The 18,206-nt window shown below is 36.6% G+C and overlaps 1 protein-coding gene across 7 annotated transcripts in view; it reads left to right on the top strand.

Annotated features, from left to right (window-relative positions):
• Positions 1-14,722, top strand: part of PPHLN1 (periphilin 1) — a 154,130-nt gene extending 139,408 nt beyond the window's left edge. For all 7 annotated transcript variants that reach the window (XM_061129690.1, XM_061129722.1, XM_061129714.1 and 4 more), the window contains one exon: positions 13,894-14,722. In XM_061129690.1, the coding sequence (XP_060985673.1) occupies positions 13,894-14,088 (195 nt within the window). In that variant the 3' untranslated portion in view covers positions 14,089-14,722. The remainder of the gene's footprint in view (positions 1-13,893) is intronic.
• The last annotated feature ends 3,484 nt before the right edge of the window (positions 14,723-18,206 follow it).

Genomic DNA, 18,206 nt, shown 5'->3' with positions numbered 1-18,206 from the left:
CTTCCTTAATTTCCCTTCTTTCTCCTCATGCCTTTCTCCCCACTGGCTATCCACTTTTCCTGTATTCCTTGGCAGTGCAGCCTCCTAAACGTGATTCATAATCTAGTAAACCCTGGCATTTGTCTTTATCACCAAAGTCTCTTAAATTCTATTTTATAAATATGTATTTTTCCATTGGAATATAATATAAATGTAGCTGTCAGAGGCCTCTCTCAGAGTGGGGGTGGGGAAGGTACAGCTAAGCAGAAACTGCTGAAGCTGCCTGTTTACTGGAGTTACAGTTAATCCTGACCACCTTTGTTGTTTCCTGCCCTTTCACTGGCACTTTCTGGCACGGTGACCTCTAAATAACTCCACTCCGATCATCTTCGCTAAAAAGCGACTGGCACTTTAAGTCTCCCAAAATTAGTAGCAAGGACTTCTTGTCTTGAGTTGATAATTCACAAAACCTTGATATTGTAGCAAAAATGAAAGCTTTTCTAAACTGCATTACATACAAAATATTTAAACTAATATCACAGAAAGCAGAGGAAAAGGAAAGTAGCACAGTAGCACATGTATACTGAAGCATAACTTAATTTTTCAGTGTGAGACATGGGGGTTTCATAGTAGGAAAAATTAATTTCCCTTAATTTCACAATACAGAATTTTAATGTTGAAAGAAATGGAATGATAGAGTGAATCATCTAGCAAAAAAGATCCACTGAATCACCTGGCAAAGAAGCTAGAGAAGAACTAGCCTCCTGTGTAGACTTCATTGAAAATGTCCCATTTCAGCCATAAAGTGCTCTTTAAACCAATAGCATAAGTAGTTAACAGAACAGTAGTGCTTTTTCTCAGCATGGGGAAGGTGACTGATCTGACTTGTTTATTTTTACTAAGTTTATCTTAGGGACATCTCTGAAGCTGTATGGAGAAATCACCCAAGTTTCCGATTGCACTAGGGGAATGACTTCTAGAGCATTAGACATAAAGCACACACATAGGAGTAACATCTCACTTCCTTAAGGTATAATAGTTAGGATCATGACCTGGAAGGCTGATCATCTTTCTTTACACCACTCTTCAAAATCAAGTGAATTAATTTGTCTTTGCCAAAGATTTAGTCTCAGTCATGACTTTATTTTTATTTTTGGATTTAAATAATTCTCGGCAGTTATAGTGGCTGTATTGTAAGGGTTAAGTTAGAAAACTAGGCTGTGAATGTTAGTAACACATCTTGCAGCTGAACTTCAGTTTCTCTGCTTCAATATTTTTGTAAAATGAGGATATGAGGATAGTCCTGGTACATAAAATAATGTAAAAGCCTATATGAAGATGTTAGTGACTTAATGTTTCTAATATGCCAGTAATTTCTAAATGCTATTACATTTGAATAAACAAAAATACCCTTTAGAATTGTAACCCATAACTATTTCTAGCCTTGGAGACCTTTACTTACATTTCCTCCTCATTTTCTTAAAATTCTTCCTGCAGTGTAGCGAGAGCCCTTCCTGATGACTCAGTGATTGGACTCAGTAACTTAATACTTTTAGGTTCTGAGCCATTCTTCCATATTTTTACAAGGTTAAAACAACCTTACTTTTGGATTCTCTCCAACCTCCCTTATAAGACAGGAATCGGGAGGAATGGGTGAGGAAGACGGGTCATGACGTAGCTAAGCTGCTTCCTGCTTAGTCACTCCTGACAGTTTCTCCTGTCAGAGGGTTATTGGGTGGTTGGAGGTTGCTCCTCTTATATCTCAAACCAATGTAAGATTTTTCATTTATGGAACAGGCTGCTGCTGTTTACTTTCTTTTCAGTTCAGTTCATTAGCTCAGTCGTGTCTGACTCTTTGTGGCGCCATGGACTGCAGCATGTCAGGCTTCCCAGTCCATCATCAACTCATGGAGCCTACTCAAAATTATGTCCATTGAGTCAGTGATGCCATCCAACCATCTCATCCTCTGTCATCCCCTTTTCTCCTGCCTTCAATCTTTTCCAGCATCAGGGTCTTTTCCAGTTGAGTCAGTTCTTTGCATCAGATAGCCAAAGTTTTGGAGTTTCAGCCTCAGCATCAGTCCTTCCAGTGAACACCCAGGACTGATCTTTAGATGGACTGGTTGGATCTCCTTGTAGTCCAAGGGACTCTCAAGAGTCTTCACCAACACCACAGTTCAAAAGCATCAATTCTTTGGCACTCAGCTTGTTTTATAGCCTTATTCAAATCTAAACATGACCTTTTGTCAGGCAGGACTTCATACTTTCCTGATTGATAATGTTAAATCATTTTAGAATTAGACTAATCTCATGAAAAATTTAAAATCTATTGATTTCTAAAAAGATTTTTTTGGAAGTAATCTTAATGAAAATAAATCTTTGAATAACACTAACTTAAACTATATGTTAGATTTTTCTTTTGGTTGTATACTCATTAGTTTCATTTAATTTTCAGTAGTATAATAATTTTTCATGACAAATAGCTATGCGTTAAAAATAATTAGCTCAGTATGTACATGAGAAATTTTACACTTTAACTAGATTTTTCTTTTTTCATTCAAGGGAAATAATAAGTGACAAGTATCTTTTAAGGAGCTGACTTGTCATTTTAACCTGTGATCTGTTTCATTGTGATGAATGTTTTAAACATCAACTTGGGGAAAATGTCTACATTGAACCTATCTCTCCCTGCCTTTAATAAAGTATTTTTATTGTTTTTAGACATGAAAATATTAAAAGCTACCAGTTAAGTTTTGTCATTTTGCAAAATGCTTATTGTTAACCATTTTCTCAGCAACTGGAATTTTTAAACCTATTTTATTTAATTGCCTTTTATCTTCATTGTGACTAATTTTCTTTAGATTCAGCCTTTTTATAAAATGTTTTGAATCTTAGAATTTTTCTCAGACCAGTTACTGACATTGAGCACCAAATGACTTCTCCTGGTCTACTGAATCAGATTTGAAGGGAACACTAGTAATGAATACATCATTTTTCTCTAATCAACAGTCTTCAGATGTTGGTTTGTTGTCTGTTGTTTAAGAAAAAATATCACCATTATAAGTTATTTTAAGTCAAGGGGGAGCTAAACCATTGGCCAGTAGTCCAATCTGTTTATATCTAACTTCATTTGATTCCAGCCTATCCATTAGCCATCTTTTCCAAATCTTTCCCATCTTCCAAGATTCAGTCTTCTTTAACCATACTATGCTTTTTTGTTTGCAGTCTTCCAAAATTCCTGAAATAGCCAGCATTCTAAGTGCCATTAATCCACTCCTTCTCCACTCATTATGATTTTTTCTTTAGAAATGTTATAAATAACATTTTGTATTTGTCTTCTGGCATTTACTATAAAGACGTACCTTTTTATTGTGCTTTGCTTTATTGGATTTTGCAGATACTGCATTTTTTTATGAATTAAAGGTTTGTGGCAACCCTGCGTCTAACAAGGCCACTGGCACCATTTTCCCAGCATTTGCTCGCATTATATCTCTGTGCCACATTTTAGTAATTCTCACAGTATTTCAAACTTTTTATTATTATTGCATTTGTTATGGTGATTTGTGATTTTTGCTGTCAACTGTGGCAAAAAGATGACTCACTGAAAGCTCAGGTGAGGGTTAGCATTTTTTAGAAATAACATTTTAAAGTTAATATATACATTTTTTAAGACATAATGCTATTGCACACTTAATAGACTATAGTACAGTGTAACCAGCTCTTTTCCTGAAGTATAATTGATTTAAAATATAGTATTTTAAATCCGTTTCAGATATACAGCAAAGTGATTCAGGTATATACATGCATTTTTTCAGATTCTTTTTCATTATAGATTATTACAAGATTGAATGTAGTTTCCTATGCCATAGAGTAAATCCTTATTGTTTATCTATTTTATATATAGTGGTATGTACCTGCTAACCTCAAACTAATAATTTATCCCTCACCAGCTTCCCCTTCATGTTTAGAAACCATAAATGTTTCTATGTCTGTGAGTCTGTTTCTGTTTTGTAACTTCATTTGTATTATTTTTTAGATTCCACATATAAGTAATATAATGTCTGTCTGATTTACTTCTCTCAGTATGATTGATAATCTCTAGGTCCATCCATGTTGCTGCAAATGGCAATATTTCATGATTTTTTATGGCTGAGTAGTATTCCATTGTGGATATCTAGCACATCTTCTTTATCCGTTCATCTGTTGAATGAACATTGCTTCTGTGTCTTGGCTGTTGTAAACAGTGCTGCTGTGAACACTGGGATGCATGTATCTGTTTGAATTAGCGTTTTCATCTTTTCCAGGTATTTGCCCAAGAGCGGGATTGCTGGATCATATGGTGGCTCTGTTTTTAGTTTTTTAAGGAACTGCCACACTGTTTTCCATCACTGGCTATACCAGTTTACATTCCTAGCAACAGTGTAAGAGGATTCCCTTTTCTCTCCACTTTCTTCAGCATTTATTATTTGCACTTTTTGATGATGGCCATTCTGACTGCTGTGAGCTGATTCTTTGTTGTAGTTTCAATTTGCATTTCGCTAATAATTAGCGATGTTGAGCATCTTTTTGTGTGCCTCTTGGCCATCTGTATGTTTTCTTTGGAGAAATGTCTATGTAGGTCTTCTGTCCATTTCTTAATTGGGTTCATTTTTGGTTTTGATATTGAGTTGATAGCTCAGTTGATAAAGAATCTGCCTGTAATGCAGGATACCTGGGTTCGATCACTGGGTTGGGAAATCCCCTGGAGAAGGGAAAGGCTACCCACTCCAGTATTCTGGCCTGGAGAATTCCATGGACTGTATAGTCCATGGGGTTACAAAATGTAGAACACGACTGAGTGACTTTCACTTTCATTGAGTTGTGTGAACTGTTTGTATATTTTGGAAATTAACCGCTTGTTGGTCACATTGTTTGCAGATATTTTCTCCTAGTCCATAGGTTATCTGACATAACTTTTATATGCACAAGCAAGCCAGAAAATTCATGTGGTATTTGTTTTATTATGATGGTCTGAAACTGAACTCTCAGTATCTCTGAGGTGTGCCTGTATTTTGCCTTGCCTTATGGTTGTCTTAAACATATTACTCTGTTGTTTTTTTTTAATTGGAATCTAATTTCCTTTAGCAGCGTCTGCTATATTACCAAATCCAGTGCCTTGCACATAGTTGGTGAGTTCTAGTTGTTTGACAGGCACAGCTGTCTGTCATTCAAATTTGTATCTGAATTTACAGACTTACTAATAGCTGTAATTCTCAACCTACATTGATAAGATGCAAAGTTCATTACCCAGGGTCCAAGCAAAACAGAGATCCATCTTCATTTGTAAGCTGAGATGATCAGACCCTACTATCATTAGGACGTATTTTGCTTTAGATCTCTCTTTCCCTTCAGTATTTTATTATAAAATTTTTCAAATATTAGTAATTATACAGTGCAAACCCATATACCAATCACTTAGATTCTCTAATTAGTATTTTGTTTTGTTTGCTTTGACATTTCTATACATGCTTCTGTTCATCCATTAATCCATCTTACTTTTTGATGCATGGCAAGTTACATTGCAAATCTCAAGTCACTTCACTCATAAAGGGTCCTCAGTACACTTTACTCTCAGTACTCTTTACTTCATCATGTATGCTGTTAACTTGAGTTTAATGTTTCTGACCCACCTCCAGTTTTTTTTTTAAACTAAAATATTACAGATATAGATAAAGCCCCTTTCAAGTCCCTGCTGTCTCCCTCCCTTCTCAGAGTTCATTGTTATGTATTTTTAATATATTTGTTTATACTCCTAAACTAAATAAACTTTTAAAACATACATGAATGGTATCTCTAATTTCCTTTGCAACTTTATTTTTACTCGATATTGATTTGAGATTTATCCAGTTCCTGTATTTACTTTCAGTGGTGCCTGGTTTTGGCATTTGGCATCAGTGAAAGATATAGACTCTGGAATTGTTTTGCTTACTTTTGTCTGTTGAGTTTATTATGATTGGAAGAACCAATAAGTTGGAAAGGGTAAAACAAGAATCACTTGAGTATTAATCTTTGATTGAACCCTGTAAATTTATAAATTGATCTGTATGTATGGATGAGAATTAACAAACATTAGTTGCTGAGGTTTTTCAGCATTTATCATTAGCACTTTATCATTAATTTTGGACTGACTTTTTTATGTGGCTATAATAATTGTACCCACATATTGAATGTAGGTGGTTGAGATCTAATCCATGTGTTCATAATGCATTTCTTAGCAACCATCAGTGTTCTTTTTGGAGCTGTGTTTTTAAGAGCCAGTGCAGCATTGAGGAGGATGTTTAAAGATACCCTTTTCTATTAATATAGCATAGGAAGTAACATAGATTACAACAGTTTTGACACTTTCTACATTACTGCAGACCCAAATTAAAGGGTTTACATTTGCTCCAATATTTAACATCATTGTGTTGTCAACATTTTTTCCCAGTCTCACCAACATGTTAGACACTATGAATGTTTCCTTGTATATTAAGCCTCAATTGGAGTTATTTTTTAATTTACATTTTTATATGAATTTCATAAAAAATTATGCAACATTTCACAGGTACTAATTATATTTCACAGTTCTTCTTTAAAAGTGGTAAACTTTTATTTCCACCTTAATGGTAAAATAGTTGCAAACATATACTAATTAATTTACCAGGTCAACACTTGTCACCTTATCCTTTTTTCACTTCCCAATCCTCTGTAATAACACTCCTTAATAGAATTTTCTGTGATGATGAGAATGTTTTATATTTGCACTATCTGATATGAACGCCATTAAAGTGCAACTGAGGAACTGAATTTTTAACTTAACTAATTAAAATTTAAATAGTCACATATGGCTAGAGGCTACTGTACTGGACAGCACAGATCTATAATCTCTACCATCCCAGTAAACTGCTCTTGCAGTTTTCCAGTTCCACACATGATTCCAAATCCCATCAATACATTTTGTCTGCTAGCCTCTGTCATCTTTCTCTGACATTTGATTGATTGTCCTTATTTTACAAACCTTTTCCTTCATTCTCTCCTGATTCATAGTCTTCCTTATTGTCACTTTATGACTGATACTGATGTTTTTAGACGTCTACTTTGGACCGTCTTTTCATTGTTGCATTATACATTCTCTCAGAACTGATTTTAGCTATTCATTCAACATTTACTAATATCTACTCTATCAGATACTGGAGCGGGAAAGAACTTACCCTTTCTTCTAGGAACTCCCCTGGCCTCAGCTCACTTTAGTGCTGAAGATAAGATCTCTCTTCCTCCTCTGTTTCCTTCTCCTAAGGACTAGACTCGGTACTCCACTTCCTTTTGACAGGTGCTTCAAATTACATATTTGGCTTCCCTGATAGCTCAGGTGGTAAAGAATCCACCTGTATTGCAGGAGATCCCTGTTCAATTCCTGGGTCAGGAAGATCCCCTGGAAAAAGGAAGGGCTACCCACTCTAGTATTCTGGCCTGGAGGATTCCATGGACTCTGTAGTCCACGGGTCGCAAAGAATTGTTGTAGGCAAATGAGGAGTTTCACTTCACTTGAATTACATATTAGGTACTGACCTTATCTCCCATTCCCAGTTCCCTCCCCGTTGAAATAAAACCTTCTACCCATGATTTTTTATATTATTATATCCATATTGCTTCTTTTTTTTTTTTCATATTGCTTCTTAATTACTCTGAATTAAGCCCCTAATCTCATCTTTCTTTAACACATCATGTGACATTCATAGTTCCAGTTCTCAGGAACCCCATAGCATTGATTCCTAACCATTCTTTCCCTGATGTATCAAAAAGATCCACTTCCAGCTTCCCTCATAGCTCAGTTGACAAAGAATCCGCCTGCAATGCCGGAGACCCCAGTTTGATTCCTGGGTTGGGAAGATCCACTGGAGAAGAGATAGGCTACCTACTTCAGTATTCTTGGGCTTCCCTTGTGGCTCAGCTGGTAAAAAATCCGCCTGCAATCTGGGAGACTTGGGTTCCATCCCTGGGTTGGGAAGATTCGCTGGAGAAGGAAAAGGCTACCCACTCCAGTATTCTGGCCTGGAGAATTCCATGGACTTTATATTTATAGTCCATGGGGTCGCAAAGAGTCGGATGTGACTGAGCGACTTTCACTTTCTTCTCACTTTCTCCTGCTTGTAGATTTTTATCTGTTTGCTAATTGTTTATAAGTTGAGATCTAAGCTCCTTAAAAGAAAGCTTTTCATGGCCTGCTTGGAGAGTGAGCATGCTTTAAGCTATGCCAAGCCAATTGAATTTCTCCAAAATGCTGTTTCATTTTCCTCCTCCGTATTTTCCTAACACCAACTCCTCATGTTTAAAGAATTGGTTCTTGAGATGGTGAATGTGGTCTTCATATTGATTTTTTTTCAATGTGTACATGGTTAATGTCAGTAGAAAGTGAAGGATGACTCGAGATAAAACTAAAACCAAAATAAAAGCATTAATGATATAATTTTAAATATAGTCATTGATGTTAGAAATTGGATGTTAAACATTAAAGAAATTATAATACCATTTTCTAATACTCCCTTCTCTAGACAAAGCTAGAATGTTTTTCTTTTCCCATCATCAGCATTTCTAACGTACATTGAATGCCTCCTGTAGAGCAGGCACTGTACTGAGTGCTCTTCATTAGCTCAGTCCTTACAACAGCATAGTTGGGTCTGTATGTACTGAAACTGGCACAGAAGGTGTGTGACTTCCCCTTGCTTGTTTTTCAGTTGTGTGATTCTTCTCACTCGTCTGTCAAAGTGGCTTGTATCGTTTTGCATTCCCACCAGCAATGAGTGAGTTCCTACTGCTCTGCATTGTCACCAGAAATTGGAGTTGTCATTGTTTGGGATTTTAACAATTCTAATAGGTGTGTAGTGGTGTCTCATTTCATCATTATTTTAATTTTCAGTACCCTTAATGACATATGATATTTGAACATCTTCTCATTTGCTTATTTACTATCTAAGTGTCTTCTTTGGTGAGGTTTGGCTCTTTTGCCCATTTTTTAAATTGAGCTTGTTTCTATTACTGAGTTTTAAGAATTTTTTTGTATATTTTGGATACCAGTATTTTTTCGGATATATGCCTTGCAGTGATTTTTCTCCCAGTGTGTAACTTGTCTGTTTGTTCTTTTAACATTGTCTGTCCCAGAGATATTTTTAATGAAATCCATTTTTTCTTTCTTGGAATATACTTTTGGTGTTATCACCCAGATTTTTTCTTCTGTTTATTTTCTAGAAGAATTATAGTTCTGTATTTTACATTTAGGTCTATAGTCCATTGTGAGTTAGTCTCTGGATTTCGGACATAAATGGTCTGTTCCTCCAGCACCCTAGTTGTCTGCTCTTTCTTTTTGAATTGCCTTTGCTCCCTTCTCAAAGAACAGTTGCAATTTGTATGAATCTATTTCTGGGCTCTTCATTCTGTACAACTGATCTCTTTGTTCTTTTGATAATACTGTACAGTCTTGATTACTGTGGCTTTATAGGAAGTTGAGTGTCAGTTCTATGACTTTGTTGTTTTTCTTTAATACTGTGTTGACCATTCTGGGTCTTTTGCCTTTCCATATAAACTTTAGAAGTAGTTTGTCAGTAATCCACAAGATTACTTGTTGCGATTTTGGTGTAGTGACTGTTGAATTTATAGATCAAGTTGGGAAGAACCAATATCTTAACAATAGTGAGTTTTCTTATCCATGAATGTAGACTGTATCTCCATTTACAAACATTTACATAGGAGATATCGCAGGTTCAGTTCCAAACCACTGTAATAAAGCAGATATCATAATAAAGCAAGTCACATGAATTTGCTGCATCTCACAAATTTTGATAAGTTATATTTTTGACATATTTTAAAATTTCTGTTGAGACTTCTTCTTTGATTTGGGTGTTATTTATCAATAGCAGTATGTTGTTTAATGGAGCTTCCCAGGTAGCACTAGTGGTAAAGAACCTGTTTGCCAATGCAGGAGATGTAAGAGATGCGAGTTCAATCCCTGGGTTGGGAAGATCCCCTGGAGGAGGGCATGGCAACCCACTCCAGTGTTCTTGCCTTGGAGAATCCCATGGACAGAGGAGCCTGACAGGCTGCAGTCCATAGGATTGCAAAGAGCTGGACACAACTGAAGTAACTTAACATGCACGCATGTATGTTGTTTAATCTCCAAATATTTGGGGATTTTTCTAGCTATCTTTGTTTGGAATTTTAACTTAATTTTCCATTGTCTGCGAGCATACTTCTTTTAAATTTGCTAAGGCATGTTTTATGGCCTGAAATGTGGTCTGTCTTATGCATGTTCCATGTGAGCTTAAGAAGAATGTGTAAAGTCCAAAACAAGTTTCACCAGGTCCAAATTAAGATTTCTGCAAGGGCTGAACTTACTGTGGACACTTCAAGGGAGAATCTCTTTCCTGGCCTTTTCCAGTTTCTGGAGGCTACCTGTACTCTTTGGCTGGTAGGGTAGCTCCCTCCTCCTACCCTACAACTATCTTTAAAAGTCATTGCTCAGCTTCTGTTTCTGTGATCACATTTCCTCTCTTTTTCTGCATTTTCTTAAGAACGTATGTGATTACATTTTATTTACCTGGATAATACAGGATAATCTCTCCTTCTCAAAATCCTTAATACAAATACATCTGCAGGGTCTCTTGTACCACGTGAGGTAACATGTCCATAGGTTCCAGGAATTAGGATGCGGACATCTCAGCTGTGGGGTTGGAGGATGTTCTTCAGTTCACCGTGGTAGTAGAGTCAGGATTTGAACTCGATACACCTGCTCTTGGAGCCACTTCTGTGCTCTTTCTGGCTTCCCTGTCACTTCCACATCTAAATAGCTCCTTTATGGTGTGTTTTACTTGTCTGCGTTTACCATTAGGATGCGTCTCTCCTGAAACAGGACACATCCTTTTAAGCCAAAGGAATTCAGATCAAGGAAATTATGTGGAAATCTTGAGGTATCAACAACAGAGAAAAGAATTGTTTTTGATTCCTCAGTCTTTTAAGGCTGTGTGTATGTCTGACTTCTACAGTTTATTAATTTACCTCAATATTAATATAAATTATAAATTAAGTATTAAGATAAGTATATGCATATTTACCTAAATTCAAGTAGTTTCTTGTGGCTAATGGCTGTGTAATTGCTATGATTCCACTAAACTACTATTATGGAACTGTAATGTATATCCTAAAGATATTTGTCTGAAATGAAAATTCTAACAACTCATTTTGCCTTAAGTTTTGGTTTCTCTTTTTGTGGGAACAGAGGTAAGGACTAGAATGATGTACATTTTAGAGGAGTTTTATATCATAGTTTGTTATGCCAAATAGTCTTGCTTCAGTCACTGGACAGCATAATTAATGGTAAAAAAATTTTGGTAGTTTATCATGTCCTTTTATTCCTAGAAGCACTTTATGAGCCTTCAGCTATTAACACAACTGTAGTCAGATACTGTGTGAAACCACATTTAGATAGTGTTTTCATTATGCTGGCAAATTTAACTATATTTCTGTGCAGTGTATGTGAGTCCCACCCAAACTTTAACCTGTTTCCATTTTGATGAGGTCCAATCAAGAGAAAAAGCAACAACAACAAAATCTTCCTGTGTGGCCTGTAGATATCAAGTCTGAAGATTATTAATACATTTCCAGCTTGGGACCATAAGCAAACAAACTCTTCCACAGATAACTACACCCTTCCTGTTTGGGATTGAGTTTACTGTGGAACAGATTTCGGAAATATGTTTCTGACCGTTGTGAATTTTATTTATAAAACTTTGCAGGGTGAGGTCCTTCCTTTAACAAAAAACTAATGATTTCCTGTCTAATGCCCAACCAGTGCATTTTAAGCAGTCTTTGTAGAAAATTTACCCTGTGGTACAGAATTACATTGCTTTGGGAAGTTCTGATTGTTCTTGTCAGCTAATGTACAAAAATTTGTCTTTTCAATGAATAATTCAAAAAGGACTTACAATTAAAAAATAAAACAGAGCCTTTAAATGCTTTTATTATCTTGTCTCCAGAGAATAGTTTGCAGTTTAAATAAATGCATGAACACATTTTAAATACGGTTTTACTTTTGATATGCAAATCTGTGCTACATTTATGTTCTGTAAATATGCTAAACGAAAAGTTACAGTTTAGGTAAAACAGATTTACATTAAAGAATTTGCAGGTTAATTCACAGTGTAACCTTATCCTCATCTAGTACATCTGCTATAAAGAAGTCTATAAAATTTAGGCCACCCACAAAGTGGTCTGCTGAGGCCAATGGTTGGTGTTAGAATGCTGTTATTATGTGGGTTGACTGGTTTGGTAAGGAATTTACCTCCACTAAGACTGTAAAAAACATCATGGTTCTGACTTCCCCCATGGGGACTGCACTGGCTTGACTTACGTTAGATACTCTGTTAGACCAGTTACTGTACTCCATTGCATTGACATCCTGTGTAATATCATGTGGATGGTATACTGTTTCCTAAGTTGGTTTATTAGTCAGTAATATTAATTCTGGGTCATGTAAACCTTGAGATAAACTGGAATAAATATTTGGTTTAAATAGTCGAATTAAATTTAATGGCTATTAGGGGTAAATTTCGTTCACTATTTAGAAAAACCGTGTGTGTGTTTTAGTGTTGAGATGGAGAAGGCAAACAGGATTTTATATTTTAATTTCTGGGTCATTTGAAGAACTTATTCTTTGGGGCTTATGAATTGTTTTCAAGAGCACGGAAGTGAATTTACTATAATTTGGCAACCTAGTACTGAGAGTCAAAAACAAATACGCTTCTTTAAATAGCTATTTTAAGGGATAAAAAAATATAGCAGACATTTAAAAATACAGCAGCAATCACCATGACTAGCAGTGATCATTTGAGGAATGAGAACTATCATGAATGAAGCAATGTCTCAAATCACTTCTAAGGTTTTAAAAAGTGAATAAAATCCTTTTTCAGAGAATGAACATGTTGATTGTTTCTGTTAAATTTGGAAAAATTAAAATTAAAACAGTACTTTTAAATCAGATAATTGGTATTTAATTTTCATGGTGACTTAACTAATTTTCTTTAAATACATGAATTACAGAGTATGAAAAATAGCATAGAAATCTAAAATGCATTTTGTGACTGAAACTAAGGAAATGACCTTTAGTGTGGAGAAAATTTAGCAGTTTCTAAACAGGAAATAATATTTGATTGCCATTGGTAAAAATTATATATACATATTGAAATATTAAAATATATACATTAAAGTGGAAAATATATATACCTGTATACATGCATATACTATATATACATCTGTGTGTACACATGTGTATGCATGAACATGTGTGTGTATAACATACTGTTTTGATCTGAACTCTGCCTTGGTGATTTTAACTATGGTCAAACATTTATAACTTGAAACGCTTTTTTCAAATAAATACTTTCAGCCTTCTTATAGTTGCTTGTTGTATACTAAACATAATTTTGAATCTATCATCTGGTCATGATTCAAACAAATAATCATGAAGTTAGGGGAGGGGCTTGTAATCTTATTTCTTCCAAACAAGTAAATGAATAAAGCTATCAGCATGTCTTACCTAGCTGGCATTTGTTCTTAGTTCTTCTCATTTCTAGTCTTATGTCCTATTAGTAGACTGCATCATGCTTGACAAATGCTATGCCTAACTTCTATAGTCAGTGATGTGGCATATCAGTGCTTTTCTACTCATTCAACTTGCCAGCAAACCTCAGAGATCGTAGTTTAAATGGCCTTTGGCAGTAGTGTTCACTCAGAGCAAGAGAGGTTTTGTGTCTCCCTTTTAGATTTCAGTATCATAATTCTGTCGACTGAATCAGCTCAATGTTTGGCTAATTATTCTTAGTAACCACAGTGTATTTGTCTTTCTAGGTTTACCGACAAGACTGTGAAACTTTTGGGATGGTTGTGAAAATGCTGATTGAAAAAGATCCTTCATTAGAAAAGTCTATACAGTTTGCCTTGAGACAGAATTTACATGAAATAGGTGAGCGGTGTGTTGAAGAACTCAAGCATTTTATTGCAGAGTATGACACTTCTAGTCAAGATTTTGGAGAGCCGTTTTAGATTGCTTTCTCAGGCAAAAAAAAATTTCTAGATTTTTTTCCCCCTGGATTGTGTAAATCCTTAATATATAGAATTTTTGTGAAGAGAAATACTTTATGATAGTTGACCATATTTCCAGTATCAAATAAACATCTAAAATAGTCTGTTTAAGATATTTTAATTAGAATCTTTTTTATCTACATGTAGAGCCTTCTAATCCATACTTATCTTTTTTTCCCCCTCTCCTAAAACGATGGGTCAATTAATTTTTCAAGCTTTCTTGAAAATGCAGTCCAAGATTTCTGTACTTACAGGACATGTCCTGTAGTCTTCCATTGTTATGTGATCATTTGTTTGGTCACACTAGTGTAATTTATAGGTTAGAATACATTCCACTTAAACATTTGTAATCTTTTTGCATTTCATAGTCAGTGATACCATGTGAAAATGTTAGAATTCTGAGTTGTGTTTTATTGACTTGTTGCTTGCTTACCGTAGGCTTTGTAACTTTCAATATGTTTAAGTATATTCAAATAAACTGAATACTTTGGTATCTTGGGGAATATTTGCTTTGAGGATAATTCTCATTGTGATAAAATAGAGCATTTAAATCTCTGAAAGACACCTCATAATAAAATCCTCTTTTCCAAGTAAATGAACTCAATGTCTTCTGTTAAAATAATCCTGAAACGTCTGACTAGTCTCACTGATGTGTGAGTCTTAAATATTATCCACATAGAAGACTAACAGAAGGGGAAGTTGGAGATGAAAGATGAGGCCTATTTTAAAATTGCGATTTCTGTAAAAATTTCTAACCAAAAGAGAAAAATTTAGAATATGGGGAAGTAGTGGAGTTCATTTTATCTATAGGCCCATATTCCCCATCTCAAGAAAGAACGTGATTGATAACATATCTATAATTAAACACATTATGCCTTTGTTAATCTCTGTTTGTAATCCAACAAACTCTTGTTCTGCTGTCCTTTTTAGGGGTTCATAGCCCTCTCAAAGTGTTTTTGAATGAAACAAAGAGTAGGCAGTAAGCCTAGCACATCTACCCTTCACCAAGCCGCCTGTGTAAACAGTCCTTCATGAGCGACCCATCCAGATCACGGGTTAGTTAAGAATCTAACTGGGACAATTAGGGTATTCCGCTCATTTCCTGATCACTTCCAGCTGCCCGGTGGCATTTAGCCAAAATATGTAATTTCGTGGCATGTGTTTCGAAACTTTTAAAAATATTTGTTATTCCTACCCAATTTCATTATCCTTCCATTCTTTTTCCATTCCACTCTCTTCTCAGTTGAATTTTGGCATTATTTTTAGTGGCCTCTATGACTATATCTAAAGAGCTATACCAGAGTAGATAAAAATTCTCTTAAAAGTAGAAATAGCAGTATAAATAATTCTAGTGGATCCTGTAATGTGTGCCTCAAAATATGCATTATGCAATTTCACAGATTAAAAAACGAATTGAAGGCAACAATTTATTAAGTTTCCTATATGAGATCACCTTGAATTTAGATACTCTACATGAGCCAAAACTAAACCCTGTGTATTATCTTTGGTATTCTTCCCTAATGTGAAAAGTGATTTTATCTGTTACCCACATTAGAAAGACTAAGAAAGTACTGATTTGTTTCTAACGCCCATTTTTTCTTCTTAAATATTCTAATTCCAGGATTCATTTCCTCAAGTCAAGATGTCACAAGTTTAAAAATAAAACTTGAGACTCAACTACCTTGAGACAGAGGAGTTGTTCACTTTGTTGAAATTCATTAAACTAGAGCAATTTTACTCACAGATGCATTTAAATATAGGTTCAGTGGATAGTTTCTTTTCTCCTTTCCCCAAATTACATTCAACATTTCAAGCTGTTTATAACTTGCCATCAGGTGGGCTTGTCAGTGTTAAATCTGTTTGTTTTATTTTTAAAGCTTTTTAAAGTTTTATTTTAGGATAGATGAATTCAGATACCTGCCAGGGTTTGTATGTTGCAAAATGTTCTTGATTAAAGAAATCTGTTTGTAAATTATCCATTGTTTTTGAGTATGCCCAATTGATGTGGTAAAGTTTTGTCTTACCATAAAGCCTTGATGATCAATAGGGAGAAAGCAGATATTGTGAAGCTTTTGTGAACTTTAAAAGTGCAAAATAAAGCAACCAGTTTTAAATAATTAGATTGTTTCTTTTTTAAAAAAGAAAAAAAGCTGGCTTAAAATGTTTTTCTTAAAATGTAGATTTTTATTGCTCTCTACGGCAAGATTGCTTCTGAGTGTTCAGTTCACCTACTCAGCAGCAGGATGGAGGATGTTTGAGCGTTGAGGAACTATAATATTAACTTTGGTGACTTGGGGAATCTCCGTGTCTGAGAAAGCGGTTAATGAGGTAAGATTGAGCACGGAGTCACGTGCCTGTGTGCTAAGTCGCTTCAATCATGTTCAACTCTGTGCAACCCTAAGGACTATAACCCGCCAGGCTCCTCTGTCCATAGGATTCTCCAGGCAAGAATACTGGAATGGGTTGTCACACCCTCCTTCAGGGGATCTTCCCAACCCAGGGATCAAATCTGCATCTCTTCCATCTCCTGCACTGGCAAGTGGGTTCTTTACCACTATGCCACCTGGGAACCCCGTTGAGCATACATAATGCAATAATTGTGTAATTATGAATCTGAGTTTCAGAGAATTACAGGATAAAATCCTACCTCTTTATAGTAACCTCTGAGGTACAGGAAACGTGTTGTCTTTGTGACCCTGGTTCCTAGCATAGCTTGGAAAGTTGGTCCTCCTGTTTTCTGTGCTTCACAAAGGAAGTGACATTTGATCTCTGGGTCTTATTCAGGGAGAGAAGGGAAAGTATTGGAAGTTCAGGTTGCGGAAGATGATAGGGGATGAATGTAAGAAATGGTAGATTGAGAGCAGGAACATGAAGGGCTTTGAATCCTTTCTCTGCTACTTAAGATTCTTAAATAATTACCTTTGTATCAATATTTATTCTTGCCATAAACATTGATTCCTAGTAGCCCCTCTTCTGCTTGCCAGCCCTGAGGCAGTTCATAGATCCAGAACCTCATGAAGGAAGGGCAGGCCAGATCCCCTGAAGAAAAGACTCATGCTATACTGCCTAAATATTCTGTAGTAGTTTCAGCTTTTGGCGGGGGGTTAAATTATTTTTTTAGAGGTAGCTGATGAATAACATACATTTCATGTGTACAAGCGTCTATCCTTACTTCTGTATACTCCAGAGTGTGCTCACCAGCAGACTGTAGTTTCCATCTATTACCGTACAGTAATACGGTCGCCTTCCCTGGTAGCTCAGCTGGTAAAGAATCTGCCTGCAATGCGGGAGACCTGGGTTCCATCCCTGGGTCAGGAAGATCCCCTGGAGGAGAGCATGGCCACGCCAGTATTCTTATCTGGAGAATTCCATGGACAGAGGAGCCTGGCGGGCTACAGTCCCTGGGGTCGCGAAGAGCTAGACATGACTAAGTGACTTAGCACAAGATAGAAATACCCACACTTATGGAGACACTTGCTGAAGAGGACACCTGAGGTCTTTCTCCACTGCCTAGGCTGCTCCTGTTCGGTCATGTTTTTCCGGTTAGAACAGGTGTGAGATGGGGAGGAGGAAAGGACAGAGTGATCCTGGCCGGCTGGCACGTGACCGTCAGGACTCCACTCTCCGGGAAGGCTGCTGCTGGCCCGGGGCTCTGCTCCTGGGGCTCCTGCTGGTGCCCCCTCTCAGGCTTTCTGGCTGAATCCCTGCTGTTGTCCTTGAGGGCAGTGAGGGTTCGCCGAGAGGGTGAGGCCCCAGCAACCAGAAATGTGTGCTGTTCCCCCATCAGTCTGATGGGAAGAGGCCCCCTTTCACGACCAAACTCTCAGGAAGACGCACTGGCCAAATGGCTTTAGTGCCCTCAAGCAGACCCAGCACCAGCGCCTGGCATGAGCACACCGTCTGCTTGCCTGAGGCTGCTAAGGCCAGAAGGGGGTCAGCCCCCAGAGGACGGGGCTATGTGAGAACGTCGGTATGTGAGAGAGGGCGGAGGGCTGGGGTGGGCGGGAGAGAGGCGACAGTCCCACAGAACCACAGCTCAGCAGGTCAAGGCATGTTTTGTGGTCAAGTATTCAATTTCC

Source organism: Dama dama, chromosome 3 (assembly GCF_033118175.1).
Source record: "Dama dama isolate Ldn47 chromosome 3, ASM3311817v1, whole genome shotgun sequence".
Taxonomy (NCBI): Eukaryota; Metazoa; Chordata; class Mammalia; order Artiodactyla; family Cervidae; genus Dama; species Dama dama.
This window is presented reverse-complemented; position numbering and strand designations above follow the sequence as displayed.